Genomic DNA, 22053 nt, shown 5'->3' on the forward strand with positions numbered 1-22053 from the left:
CAAAGTGTGTTCTGTGTGAACCATGTGCATTAGAATCACTTTAAAGTTTCTGGAAAATGTATACTTTGTTTCTAATTGGGAATCATATTTTTTACTTTGAAATGGTGTCACAGTAGGCATAGAAATGTGATTGAAGCCAGCCAGAAGAAACCTGTTTAACCTATAATGAAGCCATGCTATGAACAGTGGCCACGATCATTGGTGTAATGTAGCAGTTTAGGACAGATATACAACTTGAATAATAAGAAATAACTGTATATTTCTTTAAGAAACTATCTTTTTAGTAAAACGTATGTTTAAAGATGTGGATAAAGGAATATGTGGGACACCTAAACACTTTCAAGTGATTAAAAAGTTGAAGAAAATGGTTGTTTATTAGGGCTAATTTCACTCCTGACTTTTGACTTTTCTTTTCTTTGTTAGAGATGAATCCTTATAGCTGAATGGATCGTTACAATTGGGTTACTACAGTTTTACTGTTAAGGACAACTTTTTGACCTCCAAGTGGAATGAAGGGAAAGAAAGAGGAATTGCATTTTGCTAAGGTAATTGCCTAAAATTTTAACAAGTGACATGAAGGAAGAAGATGATTTAATAGATACAATAATTTATTCAGCCAATTGCTTTGTGCAAGGCCCTGGACTAATCACAATTGCTACAGAATTGGAAAATAGTCCTTCCTCTGAAGCAGCTCACAATCTAAGAAGGGAGATAGACTATACAATGTGCAAAGTGTTCTAAAAAGTTCTATACAGGGTTCTGTAGGACCATAGAAGAGGAAGAACTCATTCCACTTCTGGAGAAAGAAATGCTTGAATGATGAACCTTGGAGAACCAGTAAGATATTTGTCATCTTTGGGGCAGGGAGGTTAATCATATTCCATACAGAGAAATAAGGATGTGAGAGAGTGCAGGAAACAAACAAACAAAAAAACTTCCATACTGCAGGAACTAGATGGGGCAGGAATAGGGGCCCATTCCAATGAGTTCAAAATATAACCTGAAAGCAGTAAAGAACCATCAAAGGATTTTAAGCAAGGAAATGGTATGATCAGTTGGATTTGATGACAATTTGGGTATGAAAAGGGAGGGAAAGGAAGGCGTCCATTGTGACTCCCAAGTTCTGATGTGGAAGAGTGAATGGTAGTACCATTCACTGAGATGGGGAACCCAGAAAGAGTAGCAAGTTTTGTGAGGGATAGGAGGGATTCAGTTTGGGACATTTAAAAATTTGAGGAATCTGTGTAACATTTGTGTGGAGATGCCTCGTAGACTGTAAGGAAATGTAGGTCTGAATCACAGGAGAGAGGTCTGGGTTAGAACTAAACATTTGGGAGACATCAATAATAAATAGTAATTAAATAAGTAAATAGGAACTAAATTTCATGTAGAGAGTGTTTAGAATAGTAAATTTTAGAAGGACAAAGATTCAGTATGGAACCCTAGAAAATAACCATATTCAAGTAGTAGGTAGAGGAAAACATGCCTTCAAAGGAAGCTGAGAAGGAATGGCCTGATAGATGAAGCAACAGAAAACAAAGTAGAATCACTGTAATATTGTGCAGAGAGGTCAAATAAGAGGACAGAAGAGTAACAAGGAACTACTCATTCATCCATTCAACAAATATTTGTTGAGTACCTACAACATTCCAGGCACAATTCTAGATGTTGGGAATAGAAGAGTTGGGAAAAAAAAAAACAAAGCCCAGACCATATCCCTTTCCTTTGGAGCTTATATTCTAATGGGGGAAACTATCAATAAATAATTAATAATTAAAATACATAGCAGTGGAATCCCGTGGCAGTCCAGTAGTTAGGACTCCGCGCTTCTGTGCTTTTGCTGCTGGGACCCCAGGTTCGATCCCTGGTTGGGGAAATAAGATCCCACAAGCCGTGCAGTGTGGCCAAAAGAAAAAAAAAGAAAAAGAAAAAAAATACATAGCAGTGACACTTAATATTTCTACAAGGCTTATTGGAATGTGTGTGTATGTGTATTTACACATACAAAGGTGAGACGCTTGATGTATTAGTGGTAGAAAGTATGCTTGAAAATACATCCAGGAAAAAATGCTTGAGTATAAGATGAATTTGTGAAATAGAGACCCAGGGTAAATCAGTCTGGCTGGATTTATAGATCAATTGGTAGGCCAAGGTTAAGGCTGAAGAGCCAGTGTACAGCTGAAGTCATGGGCAGACTTCAGGTTTATAATGTGGAATGTGTTTGGCTTCAGTCTTCGACTTAGATGAAGGCTTAGTCGATCTGTTGCTATCTTTACAAGTCAGTGTGGATCCATGGTTAGAGGACTATGGAACCAAGTTTAGGGCCAGCCTGTTATCAGTGTTAGGCCCCAGTGTTATAGCCATGGTTCTCTCTGTGACAAAGATCAGAGCATATTTCTGACCAGCGTGAAAGCTCATTCTTTTTTTTTTTTTTTTTTTTTTTTTTTTTTTTTGCGGTACGCGGGCCTCTCACTGTTGTGGCCTCTCCCGTTGCGGAGCACAGGCTCCGGACGCGCAGGCTCAGCGGCCATGGCTCACGGGCCCAGCCGCTCCGCGGCACATGGGATCTTCCCGGACCGGGGCACGAACCCGTGTCCCCTGCATCGGCAGGCGGACTCTCAACCACTGCGCCACCAGGGAAGCCCGAAAGCTCATTCTGAAGCTGCCTTTAGTCCAGTGTAGCCTGGGTTATACTCATTGTGAAGTCAGTGTACAAGATTTGGGTTCAAATTTTAGCCAGTATTAGGATTTAGTTTATATAAGAGAGGACGTATTCTAAGATCAGTGTTGGGGCTCAGTCTGTGGACCAGCCTTAGACCACATCCAGGGTTAGGGCTCAGCTCAAGGTTTGACTTTAGTTTTTGGTCAGTGTTGGAATCACTTTCATTTCTAGGTTTGGGAATCAGTAAAGGCCAATATCATAGCTCTGTCGGGGTTTACAGTTCATGCTGATTGTGTTGCCTGGGGAAAGGCTAAATAAGAATTTGAACAGGATTTATGTTCAGTCTTTCATCAGGTAAAGTTTCAATTATTGTTCATGGTTAAAGTTTATTTTTTGTCCAGTGTTAGGGCTCAGTCTGTGGCCATTGTTAATGCACAGTCAGTGTCTACGTTTAATATTCAGTTTGTTGCCATGTTAGGATATTACCTATCATATGCCCTAGTTTTGTCTCAGACCAAAGTTAGCATTTCATCTATAGACAATGTTAGAGTATAGTTTGTGGCCAGGATTTTAACTATGAATATGAACAGAATTTGGGATGCATATTTGCCCAAAGTACTTCCAAGCTGTGGTTTCTCTTTAGCCAGTGTCAGGGTTCTGTCTTTGCCCATATTGGAATGGTCTGTGGAGCTAAGTCACAGTGGCCAGTGTTGTACCTCATTCTGTATCCAGAGCCTGGTTCAGTCAGCGACCTGTGTTAACATTTCATCTTGGCCTGTGTCACAGTTGATTCTGCTGGTAGTTGTCCCATTTTGACTTTGTGTAGAGTTTCTGTTCAGTGAGTGCTGGTGTTGGTGCTATCTGATTAAGCTTTTGATTTTCTATTAACATTCTGGTTTATATAATTCCAGTATTGTTCCATACACAATACACTTATTTTTGTTTATTTAGACACTTGAAAGAAGCTTATCATTATTAGTAGCTGGATTGTGTGTTAGGAGATTAATTTGTCAAACATTCTTAGATAAGTTCTTTAATAATGATATTAATTTTATTGAGCTCCTGCTGTGGCAAGTTCTGTTGATTGGTTAACCCAAAACCTTTAAAGTACCCCTTTTCCTTACCTTCCTCAAAATATAGACTCTAAAAGCTAACACACACACACAAAAGAAACTAACACTACTTTTCTCAGGTGCTTTTTCATCAATGAGGCACAAAAAGAAATATGCTTTGACTTATGGAAAAATTTATTTTCCTGATTAAAGGGACAGAAGTCATGACCAATGTTCCTTCTACTTCTTTTGAAAAAGCTTTATTTATACATAATTGATATACAAAAAATTCCACATATTTAATATATACATTTTGGTGAGTTTGGACATATGCATATACCCATGACACTATCACCATAATCAAGGCACTGAACATATACATCACCTCCAAAAATTTCCTTCTGTTCTTTTGTGGATTTTCTGTGTGTGTGGTAAGAACATTTAACATGAAATCTATCCTCTTAACATATTTTAAAGTGCACAGTACTGTATTTTTAATGATAGGCACTATGTTGTAAGTCTAGAACTTATTCATCTTGTAAAACTAAAACTTTATACTCACTGAGCAATAACTCCCCATTTCCTCCTCTTCCCAGCCCCTGGCAACCACCATTCTTTTCTCTGCTTGTATGAGTTTGACTATTTTAGTTACCTCATATAAGTGGCATTATGAATATTTGTCCACCTGTGTTTGGCTTTTTCACTTAGCATAGTGTCTTCTATGTTTATCTATGTTGTCACAAATGGTAGGATTTCCTTCTTTTTAAGGCTGAATAATATTTTATGTATATAAATATAAATATATCACATATATATATCTATATATATGTCAATGATATGCCTATTTTTAATTTTTGGTGAAAGCTCCATACATTTTTCCATAGTGACTGCACCATTCTCTACTTCCACCAACAGTGTATAAGAGCTCCAATTTCTCCACATCCTCACTGACACTTTTTTTTAACTGATTTTTTTTCTTTCCAGTTTTATTGAGATATAATTGACATACAGCAGTGTATAAGCTTAAGGTGTATAACATCATGATTTGACTCAAATACATCATGAAATGATGACCACAATAAGTTTAGTGAACATCCATCATCTCATACAGATACAAAATTAAAGAAATAGAAAACAATTTTTTTTTCCTTGTGAGGAGAACTATTAGGATGTACTCTTTTTCTTCCTCTCTCTCTCTCTCTTGCTTAAAGCAAACAAGTAATTTTCTTTTTCTTTCTTCCTTCCTTTCTTTCTTGGAGTATACTTGATTTACAATATTGTGTTCGTTTCAGGTATAGAGCAAAGTGATTCAGTTATTTTTTTCAGATTATACTGCATTATAGGTTATTACAAGTTATCAAATATAATTCCTTGTGCTATACAGTAAATCCTTATTGCTTATCTTTTATATATAGCGGTTTGTATCTGTTAATCCCATACCCCTAATTTGTTCCTCCCTCCCTCCCTCTCACATTGATATCACTTATATGTGGAATCTAAAAATAATACATATAAAACTATATACAAAAACAGACTTACAGATGTAGAAAACAAACTTATGGTTACCAAAGGGGAGAGGATTTACTGTCTTAACACCTTTCATATATAGCATACAGCAGTGTCAATTATATTGATCATGCTGTACATTGCATCCCTAGTACTTATTTATCTTATAACTAATAGCTTGTACCTTTTGACCACCTTCATCCAATTCCTTCTGCCGCCCCCCACCCCTCGCATTTGGTAACCACAAATCAGATCTCTTTTTCTATGAGTTTGTTTTTGAAGTATAATTGATCTACAATGCTATGTTAGTTCCTGGTGCACATATAGCACAAATTCTGTATTTCTATACATTTCAAAATGATCACCACGAGAAGTCTAGTTACCACCTGTCCTCATACGAAGATATTATATAGTTACTGACTATATTCCCCACACTGTGCATTTCAAATCTGTGACTCATTTATTTTGTAACTGGAAGTTTGTACCTCTTAATCTCCCTCACCTATTTCTTTCCTCCTCGCATCTCTTTCCCCTCTGACAACTACCTGTTTGTTGTCTGTATCTATAACTCTGTTCCTGTTTTGTTATGTTCATTCATTTGTTTTGTTTGTTTAGATTCCACATGTATGGTAAATCATACAGTATTTGTCTCTCTCTACCTGACTTATTTCACTTAGCATAATACCCTCTAGGTCCATCCATGTTGTGACAAATGGCAAAATTTCGTTCCTTTTTATGGCTGAGTAATATTCCATTGTATAAATATATACCACATCTTCTTTATACATTCACCTATTTTTTTTAGATTCCATTGGTCTTTTGCTTTTTATTTTTCTCAGTAGGACATATACATTCACCTATCGATGAACACTTAGGTTGCTTCCGTATCTTGGCTATTGCAAACAATGCTGCAGTGAACATAGGGTCACATGTGTATTTTTTAATTAGCCTTTTCATTTTCTTTGGATAAATACCCAGGAGTGCAATTGCTGGATAGTATGATAGTTCCATTTTTAATTTTTTGAGGAACCTTCAGACTGTTTTCCATAGTGGCTGCACTAATTTACATTCCCACCAATGGTGCACAAAGGTTCCCTTTTCACCACATCCTTCCTAGCACTTGTTATTTGTGTTCTTTTTGATAATAGCAATTCTGACAGGTGAGAGGCGATATCTCGTGGTTTTGATTTGCATTTTCCTGATGATTAATGACCTTGAGCATCTTTTCATATACCTGTTGGCCATTTGTATGTCTTCTTCGGAAAACTGTCTATTCAGTTCCAACTGAATTTTATGATTGTTTTTTCTTTAAAATGCCATTTCATTTAAAATGCCATTGGGGGACTTCCCTGGTGGCACAGTGGTTAAGAATCCACCTGCCAATGCAGGGGACACGGGTTTGATCCCTGGTCCAGGAAGATCCCACATGCCACGGAGCAACTAAGCCGGTGCACCACATCTACTGAAGCCCGTGCACCCTAGAGCCCACGTGCCGCAACTACTGAGCCCACACAGCACAACTACTGAAGTCCGCGTGCTCTAGAGCCCACGTGCCACAACTACTGAGCGCACATGCTGCAACTAGAAGCCTGCGTGCCTAGAGCCTTTGCTCCTCAACAAGAGAAGCCACCACAGTGAGAAGCCCGTGCATCGCAACGAAGAGTAGCCCCCACTCGCCGCAACTAGAGAAAGCCCACACGCAGCAACGAAGACCCAATGCAGCCAAAAATAAAAGTAAAAATAAAATGCCATTGGGATCTTGATAGGTATTGCATTGGCTCTGTAGACCACTTTGGGTAGTATGGGCATTTTGACACTATTAAGTCTACAATCCATGAATGAGGGATGCCTTTCCATTTATATTCATCTGCTTTAATTTCTTTAATCAGTATTTTATAGTTTCCAGTGTACAAGTCTTTCACCTCCTTGGTTAAGTTTATTCCTACGTATTTTGTTGCTTTGATGCTATTGTAAATGAGATGTTTTCTTAATTTAATTTTCAGATAGTTTGTTGTTAATATATAGAAATGCAGCTGATTTTTGTATCTGATTAACCTCTTACCAGAGTTTGAGGATTACCAATGGCCAGGTTAAGACTTACTATGAAGAAGGTTTTAGGGCTAAGAGTGTAAACATGTTTCTCAGGTTGGCTGCCCATGTTATATGTCAGTCTACAAATAAAGTTAGTGTGAGAATGGACAACACATAGGATCCAGCTTGTGTTTAGATTTAGAGACTCAGGCAGCAATCAGGGTTTGGGGCTAAGGCTGTTGCCAGGGTTTGAGTTTAGAGTGTTCATGTCCTGTTGTCAATTTGGGACTTGGACTCTGGCTAGTGTAGCAGGCATTCTGGTATCAATAGTAGAGTTCAGTCTGTGCTAATTTTTAGCGCCCCTACCCTGCCCAGTGTCATGGGTACATCTCTCCCCAGTTGAGGGCTAGAATTGTGGCCAGACTGATTGCTCAATCTCAAGCTAGTGCTAGGACTCAGTTTGTGGCCACTAATATAGTGAACTTTGTTTATGGGGTTAAGAATCAGTCTGTGACAAAGTTTAGTACTCAATCTTAGCCTGTTGTTAGTTCTAATAATATGAGGAGGGTTTTGATTTAACCTTGTAGAGTTAGGAATCATTCTTCAGCCAGACTTAGGGTTTAGTCTTTGGGTCTCAGATTATGTGCAGGATTTACAATCTTTGTCCCAGGGCAGTGCTCAGAATGTACCCAGCAATAGAGCTCCCATGGTGCACCCTTTGCCGTGGTGAGTTGTATCTGTGCTCAGGGTTAAAATTAATCTCTTGTTAGGTTTTCGGCAAAGACTAAGAAAAGTATTTGTTTTGTTTTGTCCTTAATTCATATTCAAAGTCTGGGTTCAGTCTTTGCCCAGTTTTGGTGAACCGTTCAGTTTCTGGTGTTGGCTGTGTCTGTGGCTAGGATTAACGTTAAAGCTGTGGTCAGAGTTGGGATTCAGTCTGGGGCTAGCATTTAGCCAGAGATAGGTTCAGTCTACCCCAAAGATTCAGGATCAGTCATTAGCCATTTTGGGAGCATAAGTTTTATTTTCAGGGTGTAAACTCAGGCTAGAGGTTAAGTATTATGGGCTCGGTCTGTGATGAGAGTTAAGAATTCAGTCTGTGACCGGAAACTGAGTGTGTAAGCAGTTAGAGGCTATAAGAGTTAGGGGCAAAATCAGTGGCCATTGATGGGGCCCAGGTTCAGTGGCTTATTCCATGGTCAGATTTATGAACTCAGTATCTGGCCAGGTTTAGAACTTGAGCTATGAACAAGAGTTAAGTCTCAGGCTGTGTCTGTGTTCAGGGTTCTATCTGTGAACAGGATTAGGGCATAAGATGTGGTTGGACTATATCCTCAAGCTTTGAAGAAGATTTGGTTTCACTTCTTGGCCAGGATTAAGGCACAGTGTTTGGCCAAGTTTAGAGTTCAGTCTCTGTACATGTTTTTGTTTCTGTATGAGGCCAAGTTTAGTAGTCATTCTGTTGCCAATATTGGGGTCATTTTCTGGTTAGTGCTAAGTCGGTGGAAATTGTAGCTGGGTAGGTTTCCAAGATCAGATCTCAGGCTGTGACCAAGTTAGAGCCTCAGTTTGTGGTCAGGGTTAGAGCTCGGTCAGTGCATATGCTGAGCACTCATTTTGTGGTCAGTGGAGGATATTAAGTATATCCCAGAATTAGGTCACAGTTTGTAGCTCAAGCTTGAGACTCAGCCTGGGACAGGTTTAGAGGCTATGTCTGATCATAGGTTGGATCTCTGTATCACGAATTAAGGGCTTATCAGTAGCCATAGTTAGGGTTTAATAGGAGATCAAGGTTAGAGACTCATTCTGGGACTGGTCATAACTACACTACTTAGTCTTGGACCAGACATAGCCAGTGAGTATGTGACTAGATCTAGGGACTCAATTTAATCAGAGTTAAGGCCTTGGAGTATGGCCAGAAAGAGGCTCAGTTTATGGATAGAATTGAGGTCCCTATCTGGGACTGTGGTTAAGGTTTCAATCTGAAATTAGGGTTAAGTCTCCAAGTCCAGAGTTAGGGATTCAGGCTATGTCTTAGGTTAGGTATTTGGTTGAAGCCCAGGGTTAAACACAGGAATTGTATTCAGTGTTAGCAGCTTGGTCTCTGACCAGACTTAAGAGACCTGCTCTTCAGCCTGTGGTCAGTGATAGTGGTTTGTTAATTATATCTGAATAAAGTTATCACAAAAAAAGTTTTAAAAAAAGAAGAGGACTCCTACAAACAAAATAGCAGGCATGATTCAAGGAAGGAAACATGGAAAGAGGCTGATTACTGAATCAGGACCAGCAGTGTCCTTGCTGTCTCAGAGTTTTATGCTTTGGAGGGGCAACACATGAGACTGAGGTGAAAGGAAGAAACTGGTCAACAGGAAGCTGTACCCCAGGGAAGTGGATATGTGCTTTTTGAAGGAGAGAACCTTTTAAAAGTTGTCTGGGTGGAAGTAGTGCAAGTTTTAAAAATTTGCAAAGGATGGAAACTCCCATTTGCTAAGTTCTTCCATCACCTTCTTAGTGCCAGTAATGGGCTTTCCTGAGCACTCTTTCTAAAGTATTCCCCCACCTTTCCCCACACTACACTGATCTCCATCATACTCCCATATGCTCAAAAAATATCTGTGGAAAGCATGCACACATGTTTTTTTCACTTACATTCTCCCATTAAATCTTAATGACTGTCCTTTATGATAAGTGTTCTTATCACCATTATACAGATGAGGAAACCAGTTAAGCTAATTAAGAGACTAACAGGGTCACACAGCTGGTAAACGCAGAGCCAGGTTTCGAATCCAGTTTTACCTTACTCCATGCTATGCTCCTTGCATGCCACTACTTGGCCTGTATTAAGTTTGTAAGATTTGCATCTCACCTTCACCCCTTGACTTTATAAACTTCATTTCATTTAATTCTCACAACTCTGCAGAGTTGTTCGTATTATTATTTTCCCCCTTTTACAGTTGAGGAAATACGTTCAGAGAGGTTAAGTGATTTTTCTCAAAGTCACACAGCTAATAACTGGCAGAGGTGAGATTAGAACCTAAATATGTCCAACCCGCAGCTGAAGTTTTTCCTGATTTATCGTGCTGCCTCAGAATACCTCAGCCTCCAAGAATGACTTTTGATGGACATTGTGGACTTTGCTGCAGGCTGATGTCGGGAAGGATTTAGTGGTAGAAATATGTGAGACTTCCACTATGCCATTCATTATAGTGATTTAAACCTGTGAGGGATTGAGAGTGCACAGAAGGGGGCATACCATAAGCTCCATGAGGTAGATGCGCTGTAGGGCACCCCGTCCGTGGGAATCACTAAGTATAAAATGAGAATTACTGATGGTGTATTATGCATGTGATGAATGTAAGAGTGGAAAAAAGGTTGATGGTCGCTGAAGTAGGCCTCCATATTTTTGTCTATATCTAAGGACCAGCCCTGCCAACTGTATTTATATGAAGTTTACTGCCAACTTTCCATCATTTCCACAGTCAGCTTATGACTTGGCTTATCTACATTATATCAGATATCCACATATTCCCCTAGGAAGTTTATATGCTGAGGTCAAGAGGAATTAATTATATTTCTGCCTTCGATATGGCTGAGTAAGCTCCTACTGGACCTATGGGACAGCATCAAGACCAACACAATCACAATGGGAGTCCTAGGAGAGAAGAGAGGAAGGGGTAGAAAGAATATTAGAGGCAATAATGGCCAAAAACTTCCCTAATATGATGAAATACATGAATCTACACATCTACAAACTCCAATAGAATAAAATTAAGCCACTTTTCTTTTTTTTTATTTTCCAGCTTTATTGAAGTATAATTGACATAAAATTGTAAGATATTTAAAGTGTACAACATGATGGTTAGATATATGAGTTAACATATCAGTCACCTCACATATTTCCTTCCTTCCTTCCTTCTTCCCTCCCTCCCTCCCTCTCTCTCTTTCTCTCCCTCTCTTTCTTTCTGTACTGAGAATATTTAAGTTCTACTCTCTTAGCAAATTTCAATGAAACAATCCAATGTACTTTTCAGTGCTATGGTCGACACATTTTTTGGCTATAGTTTAGTACCCTTTCTCCAGATAAAATCTTGTGCATGAATTCAGTATATTAAAAGAGCACATCAGAGCTGATCTGTTCTAGTTGTTCCTGATGCCAGCCATGGTCAGCACTTGGCCATAATGTACGCTATGCTTCTAGCCTAAGGTCATGTTCTCTGCATGTATAGTGGGCATAACTTTGCCTTAAGTGAACCAAAACCCTACACTCAAAGTACTGTGCACTTGGGGGGCTTCAGGCTGGAGGACAAGTGCTGCCTCTGGCTGGAAAAAGTGAAGAATGGACCTGTATCCCAAAACCAAGGAGACTTCAGCGTGGCCTCATTTGTGGGTCTCACTACTTTTCTTTGTGCTCCTCCTTGACTGACCTAAACATGGACCATGATCCATTATCTATAATTCCAAAATTCAGTAATCTCTAAAAACCATAAGTTTTCATAGGTTTGCCAGCAAAACTCATAGGCAGCAAAACTTGACCTGAAATGATATGAGGCTATGTATAATCTTTATTTAACCTGTTTATGTGACTATCCATTTCACTATGAAATACTAATGTGTTTGTAACACCCCCCAGGGGTGTTATATAATATACCATATATTCACCATATTGCCTGTCCAAAATACCCCAAATTCTGAATTTCAGAAAATGTCAAACTCTAAGGGTTTTGTATGAGGAATTCTTTTCTCCTTGCTGTCTTGTTCTGATGTCACCTTCCTCACTATATCCAACACCGAGCAACATCTGCCAAGGCCAGGGAATGAAAACACTGATTTTTTTTTCCTTTCCTTTTACCCTATATGGGTCTTTTAATTTAAAAGTAGGTTTCTTGTAGAGGACATAATTGTGTCTTGCTTTTTTATTCTATGTGAAAAATCTATGTCTTTTAAGTGGTATATTTAGACAACTTGCACTTATTGCAATTATTGATATAGTTTGCTTGAAATGTACCATCATGCTAGCTGTTTTCTATTTATTCTATTTCTTCTTTGACTTTAAAATTTTTACACTTTTTAAAAATTGAGCATTTTTATTCCATTTTACCTCTACTATTGGCTTTTAATTTGTACCTCTTTTTAAAAATTCAGTGGTTTCCTAGAGCTTACAATATACATCTTTAATTAACTGGGATCTATAATAGAAATAAGATGAAATTTTTCTTAGAAACAAATTCAATAGAAAATATGAAACACCTTTACAAAGTATTTGCCTAGACCAGAGAAACTGAATGTAATAACCGGGAACAGTGTCCATACTTAGTCCTAATATAGTATGTGCCACTCTCGTAATTTATAAGTGGGTAAAGTTGACAATTAGGTAGACCTCACACAAACGAGAGTCCCTTGTTCCTTTCCTGACTACTCTATATGCCACCCTGGCTTGTATATATGAGGCTTGACTTGAAAGTGAGAAATTCAGCTGTCAGGACACTGCATTTTTTTTGGCATCAAATCTACATATCATAAAATAAATAATAATAACTTATTATGACAGGAGAGGAAGTGGTAAGCAAAATAATATCTTTATTTTTTTAATTTAATTTTATTTTTTAACATCTTTATTGAAATATAATAGTTTTACAATGGTGTGTTAGTTTCTGCTTTATAACAAAGTGAATCAGTTATACATATACATATGTCCCCATATCTCTTCCCTCTTGCATCTCCCTCCCTCCCACACTCCCTATCCCACCCCTCTAGGTGGTTACAAAGCACCGAGCTGATCTCCATGTGTTATGCATCTGCTTCCCACTAGCTATCTATTTAACATTTGGTAGTGTATATATGTCCATGCCACTCTCCCACTTTGCTCCAGCTTATCGCTCCCCCTCCCCATATCCTCAAGTCCATTCTCTAGTAGGTCTGCATCGTTATTCCCGGCTTGCCCCTAGGTTCTTCTGACAATTTTTTTTCTTTTTTTTTTTACATTCCATATATATGTGTTAGCATATGGTATTTGTTTTTCTCTTTCTGACTTACTTCACTCTGTAGGACAGTCTCTAGGTCCATCCACTTCACTACAAATAACTCAGTTTCATTCCTTTTTATGGCTGAGTAATATCCATTGTATATATGTGCCACATCTTCTTTATCCATTCATCTGTCGATGGACACTTAGGTTGCTTCCATGTCCTGGCTATTGTAAATAGAGCTGCAATGAATATTTTGGTACATGACTCTTTTTGAATTATGGTTTTCTCAGGGTACATGCCCAGTAGTGGGATTTCTGGGTCGTATGGTAGTTCTATTTTTAGTTTTTTAAAGAACCTCCATACTGCTCTCCATAGTGGCTGTATCAATTCACATTCCCACCAACAGTGCAAGAGGGTTCCCTTTTCTCCACACCCTCTCCAGCATTTATTGTTTCTAGATTTTTTGATGATGGCCATTCTGACTGGTGTGAGATGATATCTCATTGTAGTTTTGATTTCCATTTCTCTAATGATTAATGATATTGAGCATTCTTTCATGTGTTTGTTGGCAATCTGTATATCTTCTTTGGAGAAATGTCTATTTAGGTCTTCTGCCCATTTTTGGATTGGGTTGTTTGTTTGTTTGACATTGAGCTGCCTGAGTTGCTTGTATGTTTTGGAGATTAATCCTGTCAGTTGCTTCATTTGCAAATATTTTCTCCCATTCTGAGGGTTGTCTTTTCGTCTTGCTTATGGTTTTCTTTGCTGTGCAAAAGCTTTTAAGTTTCATTAGGTCCCATTTGTTTATTTTTGTTTGTAATTCCATTTCTCTAGGAGGTGGGTCAAAAAGAATCTTGCTGTGATTTATGTCATAGAGTGTTCTGCCTATGTTTTCCTCTAAGAGTTTTAGGGTGTCTGGCCTTACATTTAGGTCTTTAACCCATTTTGAGTTTATTTTTGTGTATGGTGTTAGGGAGTGTTCTAATTTCATTCTTTTATATGTAGCTGTCCAGTTTTCTCAGCACCACTTATTGAAGAGGCTGTCTTTTCTCCACTGTATATTCTTGCCTCCTTTATCAAAGATAAGTTGACCATATGTGCATTGGTTTATCTCTGGGCTTTCTATCCTGTTCCATTGATCTATATTTCTGTTTTTGTGCCACTGCCATGCTGTCTTGATTACTGTAGCTTTGTAGTATAGTCTGATGTCAGGGTGCCTGATTCCTCCAGCTCCGTTTTTCTTTCTCAAGATTGCTTTGGCTATTCGGGGTCTTTTGTGTTTCCATACAAATTGTGAAATTTTTTGTTCTAGTTCTGTGAAAAATGCCAGTGGTAGTTTGATAGGGATTGCATTGAACCGGTAGATTGCTTTGGGCAGTAGAGTCATTCTCACAATGTTGATTCTGCCAATCCAAGAGCATGGTATATCTCTCCATCTATTTGTATCATCTTTAATTTCTTTCATCAGTGTTTTATAATTTTCTGCATACAGGTCTTTTGTCTCCTTATGTAGGTTTATTCCTAGATATTTTATTCTTTTTGTTGCGAAGGTAAACAGGAGTGTTTTCTTAATTTTACTTTCAGATTTTTCATCATTAATGTATAGGAATGCAAGAGATTTCTGTGCATTAATTTTGTATCCTGCTACTTTACCAAATTCATTGATTAGCTCTAGTAGTTTTCTGGTAGCATCTTTAGGATTCTCTATGTATAGTATCATGTCATCTGCAAACAGTGACAGCTTTACTTCTTCTTTTCCGATTTGGATTCCTTTTATTTATTTTTCTTCTCTGATTGCTGTGACTAAAACTTCCAAAACTATGTTGAATAATAGTGGTGAGAGTGGGCAACCTTGTCTTGTTCCTGATCTTAGTGGAGATGGTTTCAATTTTTCCCCATTGAGGAGGATGTTGTCTGTGGGTTTGTCATATATGGCCTTTATTATGTTGAGGTAAGTTCCCTGTGTGCCTACTTTCTGGAGGGTTTTTATCATACATGGGTGTTGAATTTTGTCAAAAGCTTTCTCTGCATCTATTGAGATGATCATATGTTTTTTCTCCTTCAGTTTGTTAATATGGTGTATCACGTTGGTTGATTTGTGTATATTGAAGAATCCTTGCATTCCTGGGATAAACCCCACTTGATCATGGTGTATGATCCTTTTAATGTGCTGTTGGCTTCTGTTTGCTAGTATTTTGTTGAGGATTTTTGCATATATGTTCATCAGTGATAGTGGCCTCTTGTTTTCCTTCTCTGTGACATCTTTGTCTGGTTTTGGTATCAGAGTGATGGCAGCCTCGTAGAATGAGTTGGGTAGTGCTCCTCCCTCTGCTATACTTTGGAAGAGGTTGCGAAGCATAGGTGTTGTCTCTTCTCTAAATGTTTGATAGAATTCGCCTGTGAAGCCATCTGGTCCTGGGCTTTTGTTTGTTGGAAGATTTTTAATCACAGTTTCAATTTCAGTGCTTGTGATTGGTCTGTTCATATTTTCTATTTCTTCCTGGTTCAGTCTCGGAAGGTTGTGCATTCTTAAGAATTTGTCCATTTCTTCCATGTTGTCCATTTTCTTGGCATAGAGTTGCTTGTAGTAATCTCTCATGATCCTTTGTACTTCTGCAGTGTCAGTTGTTACTTCTCCTTTTTCATTTCTAATTCTATTGATTGGAGTCTTCTGCCTTTTTTTCTTGATAAGTCTGGCTAATGGTTTATCAATTTTGTTTATCTTCTCAAAGAACCTGCTTTTAGTTTTATTGATCTTTGCTATCGTTTCCTTCATTTCTTTTTCATTTATTTCTGATCTGATCTTTATGATTTCTTTGCTTTTGCTAACTTTGGGGTTTTTCTGTTCTTCTTTCTCTAATTGCTTTAGGTGTAAGTTTAGGTTGTTTATTTGAGATGTTTCTTGTTTCTTAAGGTAGGATTGTATTGCTATAAACTTCCCTCTTAGAACTGCTTTTGCTGCATCCCATAGGTTTTGGGTCGTTGTGTTTTCATTGTCATTTGTTTCTAGGTATTTTTTTATTTCTTCTTTGATTTCTTCAGTGATCTCTTGGTTATTAAGTAGTGTGTTGCTTAGCCTCCATGTGTTTGTATTTCTTACAGAATTTTTCTGTAATTGATATCTAGTCTCATAGCATTGTGGTCGGAAAAGATACTTGATACAATTTCAGTTTTCTTAAATTTACCAAGGCTTGATTTGTGACCCAAGATATGATCTATCCTGGAGAATGTTCCATGAGCACTAGAGAAGAATGTGTATTCTGTTCTTTTTGGATGGAATGTCCTATAAATATCAATAAAGTCCATCTTGTTTAATGTATCATTCAAAGCTTGTGTTTCCTTATTTATTTTCATTTTGGATGATCTGTCTATTGGTGAAAGTGGGGTGTGAAAGTCCCCTACTATTATTGTGTTCCTGTCAATTTCCCCTTTTATGGCTGTTAGTGTTTGCCATATGTATTGAGTTGTTTCTATGTTGGGTGCATAAATTTTTAAAATTGTTATATCTTCTTCTTGGAGTGATCCCTTGATTTATATGTAGTGTCCTTCTTTGTCTCTTGTAATAGTCTTTGTTTTAAAGTCTATTTTGTCTGACATGAGAATTGCTACTCCAGCTTTCTTCTGATTTCCATTTGCATGGAATATCTTTTTGTATCCCCTCACTTTCAGTCTGTATGTGTCCCTAGGTCTGAAGTGGGTCTCTTGTAGACGGCATATATACAAGTCTGGTTTTTGGATCCATTCAACCAGTCTATGTCTTTTGGTTGTAGCATTTAATCCATTTTCATTTAAGGTAATTATCAATATGTATGTTCCTGTTACCATTTTCTTAATTGTTTTGGGTTTATTATTGTAGGTCTTTTCCTTGTCTTGTGTTTCCTGCCTAGAGAAGTTCCTTCAGCACTTATTGTAAAGCTGGATTGGTGGTGCTGAATTCTCTTAGCTTTTGCTTGTCTGTAAAGCTTTTAATTTCTCTTTCAAATCTGAATGAGATCCTTGCTGGGTAGCGTAATCTTGGTTGAAGGTTTTTGTCCTTCATCACTTTATATATGTGCTGCCAGTCCCTTCTGGCTTTCAGAGTTTCTGCTGCAAGATCAGCTGTTAACCTTATGGGGATTCCCTTGTGTGTTATTTGTTGTTTTTCCCTTGCTGCTTTTAATATCTGTTCTTTGTATTTAATTTTTGATAGTTTGATTAACATGTGTCTTGGCGTGTTTCTCCATGGATTTATCCTGTATGGGACCCTCTGTGCTTCCTGGACTTGATTAACTATTTCCTTTCCCATATTAGGGAAGTTTTCAACTATAGTCTCTTCAAATATTTTCTCAGTCCCTTTCTTTTTCTGCTCTTCTTCTGGGACCCCTGTAATTCAAATGTTGGTGCATTTAATGTTGTCCCAGCGGTCTCTGAGACTGTCTTCAATTCTTTTCATGCTTTTTTCTTTGTTTTGCTCTGCAGTAGTTATTTCCACTATTTTATCTTCCAGGTCACTTATCTGTTCTTCTTCCTCAGTTATTCTGCTATTGATTCCTTCTAGAGAATTTTTTGTTTCATTTATTGTGTTGTTCATCACTGTTTGTTTGCTCTTTAGTTCTTCTAGGTCCTTCTTATACGTTTCTTCTGCCAGCGTTCAGTAGGTGTTCTGTAGGAGTTGTTCCACATGTAGATGTGTTTCTGATGTATCTGTGGGGAGGAAGGTGATCGTGTGTTACTCTTCCACCATCTTGAAGCTCCTCCTAATATCTTTATTTTTTCTTCCATCCCAGTTTCATATCCAGAAACATATTCTTCCACACCACATTGACAAACTCTCCAGGCTTCTCCATCTAAAGACCCACTTGTAATCCAGCTGGAAACAGGGTCTGGATGCTAAGCTCAAAACCTAGCAATACTACTATACTAACATTGAGTACAACTTGTCAATCTCTTCTTCTAACACTTAGACTCCAAGCTCTTTAAATGTACTAGGTTATTTAACCTTCATAACTATATTATGAAATGGCTACTGTTGTTATTATCATCTCAGTTTTATAGATGACAAAACTGAATCAAGAGAGATTAAATAACTTATTCAAGTCCACACAGCTAAGACTTAGCCAAGCAAAGATTTTGATATACCTGTGTCTCTTTTGCACCTTCCCTTTCTTTTGAAACTGGCTTATGGCATATCCTGATGAACAGATTCTTAGACATTGTGTGTGTGTGTGGGGAGGGTGGTGGGTAGGATGGGCTGTGGGTCTGGGTAGCCAGCCAGCCACCCACCCTCCACTGCCAAGATCCAGCAAGGCCAAGATATTTTTATACCCATTTTTCCTATGGAGGCAGGAATGTGAAACTCATTATGTGGATTTGTAATCTGATGATTTGGCTGGAAAAGCAGGCTCAATGGATACTTTCCCTCACTGATCCCTCAGGACCACTCTGATATAAAATATTATGTGTTGATGGGTATGTTTTTATTTACATGTGTGCATGGGTATGCATTTACATGCATGATTCTGTGTCAATTAGCATGTACATGTTAAGTATAGTACATTGGTTCTCAAACTTAATCTAATATCAATTACCTGGATAAAATCTCAAATATTTCTGGAGCCTATCCTCAGAGATTCTGATTCAGCTCAGCTGACATGGGGTGCAACTGTTTGTTATATGCACCTTAAGTGATTCTAATGCAGGTGGTTTATGCAGACCACATTTTGGGAAACAATAAGATAATGGTTTAGAGTGAGCTCTGGAGACAGGCTGCTAGTGAGTGGCTGTAGGTGTGGGCAAGTCAACTTGCCTCTCTTAACCTCAGTTTTCTCGTCTGTGAAAAATGAATAATAGTACCTGCCTTGCGAGGTTGCTATGAGGATTGAATGACATATATTGATTTAAAACATGTGTCATTTGATGTGCCTGATGCACCATAAGTGCTCAATAAATAGTAGCTCTTATTATTCCTGTAATGCTATTTATATTAATCACTACACTAGGAGGACTTTAAGACATGGTCTCTGCCCTATAATACTTACAATTAAGAAGACTAAAGCACATGAAGAAACTAGAGGACATTTAAACATGTTAAATTGTGGGATGCTAACTTTAAGGGTGGGTAGTAAATAAGAATCTTAAGACTGAAGTGACTGAGAGCCAGGGAAGGTTTAGCATTTTGTCTGGAGGACTTCACTGTGACCAAGGACTGGTAATAGTAAGATAAGTGTAGTACTACAATTGCAGGCATACCTAATTTTATCACGCTTCGCTTTATTGTGCTTCACAGCTATTGCATTGAGCAACTCTGTTGGCACCAGTTTTCCAACAGCATTTGCTCATTTCATATATCTGTGTCACATTTTGGTAATTCTTGCAATATTTCAAACATTTTCATTATTATTTTATTTGTTATGGTGATCTGTGATGTTTGATGTTACTATTGTAATTGTTTTGGAATTTTTTAGCAATAAAAAATTTTAAGATTAAGGTATGTAGTTTTTTTAGATGAATATGCATATTGCAAACTTAATAGGCTACAATCTAGTGTAAACATAATTTTTATATGTACTGGGAAACAAAAAAAATCATGTGACTTCCTTTATTGCAATATTCACTTTATTGCGGTGGTCTGGAACTGAACCTGCAGTATCTCCTAGGTCTATCTGTATATAAATTAGGATAGCACTTTCCACATGTCAGGTGTTCATGGAAGGAAGGTGTCAACTTGAGCTAGAGAAAGCTTCATGGAGGAGTTAGAAGTCGAACAGGTCCTCAGTGGATGGGGAGGGTTTGAATGAGTGGAGAGGAGAGGAATAGGACATTCGAAGCAAAGGAAGTAACCTGTGTTGGGCATAGAGATGGGAATGGAGAGTACGTGCAGCTGGCACCAGTCACATTGTGTTCCTAGAGTTGTGCACCAGAGGGCACTAGTCACCTAGACCACAAGGATAATGGCAACCATCATCGTTCTCAGCACCCCTCAGCCCAGAATTGTGCAGTGCAGTTGTCCTTAGTGCATGCTAGTAAATAGTGAAGAGGTAGGGAGGGGCCAGTTCCTGAGGGGCTACTATGACCAGGAATTTTGGTCGTAGCGTATAACTTCACTCCCTGAGAAGGGTTTAAAGAACCTGGAAAGCTGAAAAGGTGAAAGGGGTTGCAGACAATGCGAGTGCAAGTCAGGGTAGGTTTGGGACAATAGGTCCTGTGTCTCAGGAAAACTAGGGGTGGGGTGCTGCTCTTGTATAGCTTTCCCAACATAGGAAAGGGAGATGCAGTTATCCAAGACTCTGGACACATTGCCTTCTGAAGTCCTGGCTACTCTGCTGGTGGCCCTATGGCAGGAGAAGGTTTCCACTCATTTAGAGACCATATATTTGGTATTATCTTTATGCCTAGCTCAGACCTATTAAGTACCTCACTTTGGCTGACACTTCATAGATTATAAGTAACTTCTCTGCCCATTGTCTCACTTTGTTCTTACCACGTTCTGTGAAGAAGAGTCAGAGACAATTAATTCCATTTCACAGAGGTAAAAACAAAGTCTAAGGAGTGTGTTGACTCAACTTAGATTATGCAGTTAGTAAGTGATGTCTTCTCACGGCCCAAGTCTTCTGACTTTGACAAGTTGATATTTACAATATCATTAGCTTTCCACCATGTAAGATGCTATGTAGAGAGAAATAGAAATCAATTAGAAATCATGGTCCCTGCCCTCAAGGGGCCTAGAATTTTTGGAAGATCTAAACATGCTAGCATTCTGACTTTAAGCAACTCCACTCCCATCTCTGGGTTGAAGCCTTTTCTATAAAATAATGGTTTGCACTATATGACCTCAAACATTTTGTTTCCCATCCTCCTAGAAATAAACAGCCATCGAATCACAGAAAACAGCGCATGATGACATAGTGTGGTTGGGTGAGGAAATAATCACTCAGGCCAGCTTGGGAGGCTACTGCAGAGTCCAATGGCTAGAGCTACTGTGAGGAAAGAAGAGGGGAAATCGAATTGGGGAGAAAGCCCTAGCTGTCTTGTTGGTGCTAAAAATTGTTCACTCTGATATCCACCAGTGTGCTGGTCCCACAAATACGCCGTATGTTGGCTCTTTGAGATACCTCTCTGCTGATTCATCACCAACCCCCTTGGTGCTCACTGATTTTAGCTAAAAGTGGGGGTTAATCAACAAGGACATCTTAGAGGAGGATGTCACAGATCCTGTGGTGTGTCAGAAAGAATTCAGGGTGGTAAGAATCTGGAGTCACTGAAGTGACTGAGAACCAGGAAAGGGTTAGTCTCCTAAAGCACCCACTCTGGAGGGCTTCAGTGTGACGAAGGACTGGTAATAATAAGATAATTGTAGTCTTACAATTATATAAATGAAAGATAGCGCTTTCTACATGCCAGGTGGTTTCACAAGTGTTTTTACAGGAATAACTCTTTTATTCATTATGATAACCTTATGTGATAGCAACTGTTATTTTCCCCATTTTACAGTTGTGGAAACTGATGTATATTATGCACTCTCTATCCACCTCTTTTCCTCAGAGCTCTTCTCTTCTTAATTCTCTCCCTCCACTTTGAACCTCACTCATTATCTGCCTTATCTTCGGATAACATTTTATTCCAATAATGTTCTACTGTATAAGATAAAATGCCCAAAGTCTAGAATTTTGAGGATTCCAGAGTCAAGGCGCCTTGTAAATCTAGCCAACCGTAGCTAACTAATACTCCCTTCTGCCCTCCCAACCTCATAGAAATGTCTTCAATGGGACATCTTCCAGGAAGTACCAGCTAGTGACTGAGAAAACAGGGAGAGATTGGAAATGCAGGCAGAGAGGCTGCCTCGAAGCCAAAGGGATTT

The 22053-nt window shown here is 38.5% G+C and overlaps 1 protein-coding gene across 1 annotated transcript in view; it reads left to right on the top strand.

Annotated features, from left to right (window-relative positions):
• Nucleotides 1-509: 509 nt before the first annotated feature.
• The window catches only part of ARHGAP36 (Rho GTPase activating protein 36), a gene marked incomplete at both ends in the record, with an annotated part of 136122 nt that continues 114578 nt past the window's right edge, over nt 510-22053 (top strand). Inside the window, one exon of the mRNA XM_079726952.1 lies at nt 510-545. Within this exon, the coding sequence (XP_079583078.1) occupies nt 510-545 (36 nt within the window). The remainder of the gene's footprint in view (nt 546-22053) is intronic.

The sequence above is a fragment of the Hyperoodon ampullatus genome (genome assembly GCF_949752795.1).
Source record: "Hyperoodon ampullatus genome assembly, chromosome: X".
NCBI lineage: Eukaryota > Metazoa > Chordata > Mammalia > Artiodactyla > Ziphiidae > Hyperoodon > Hyperoodon ampullatus.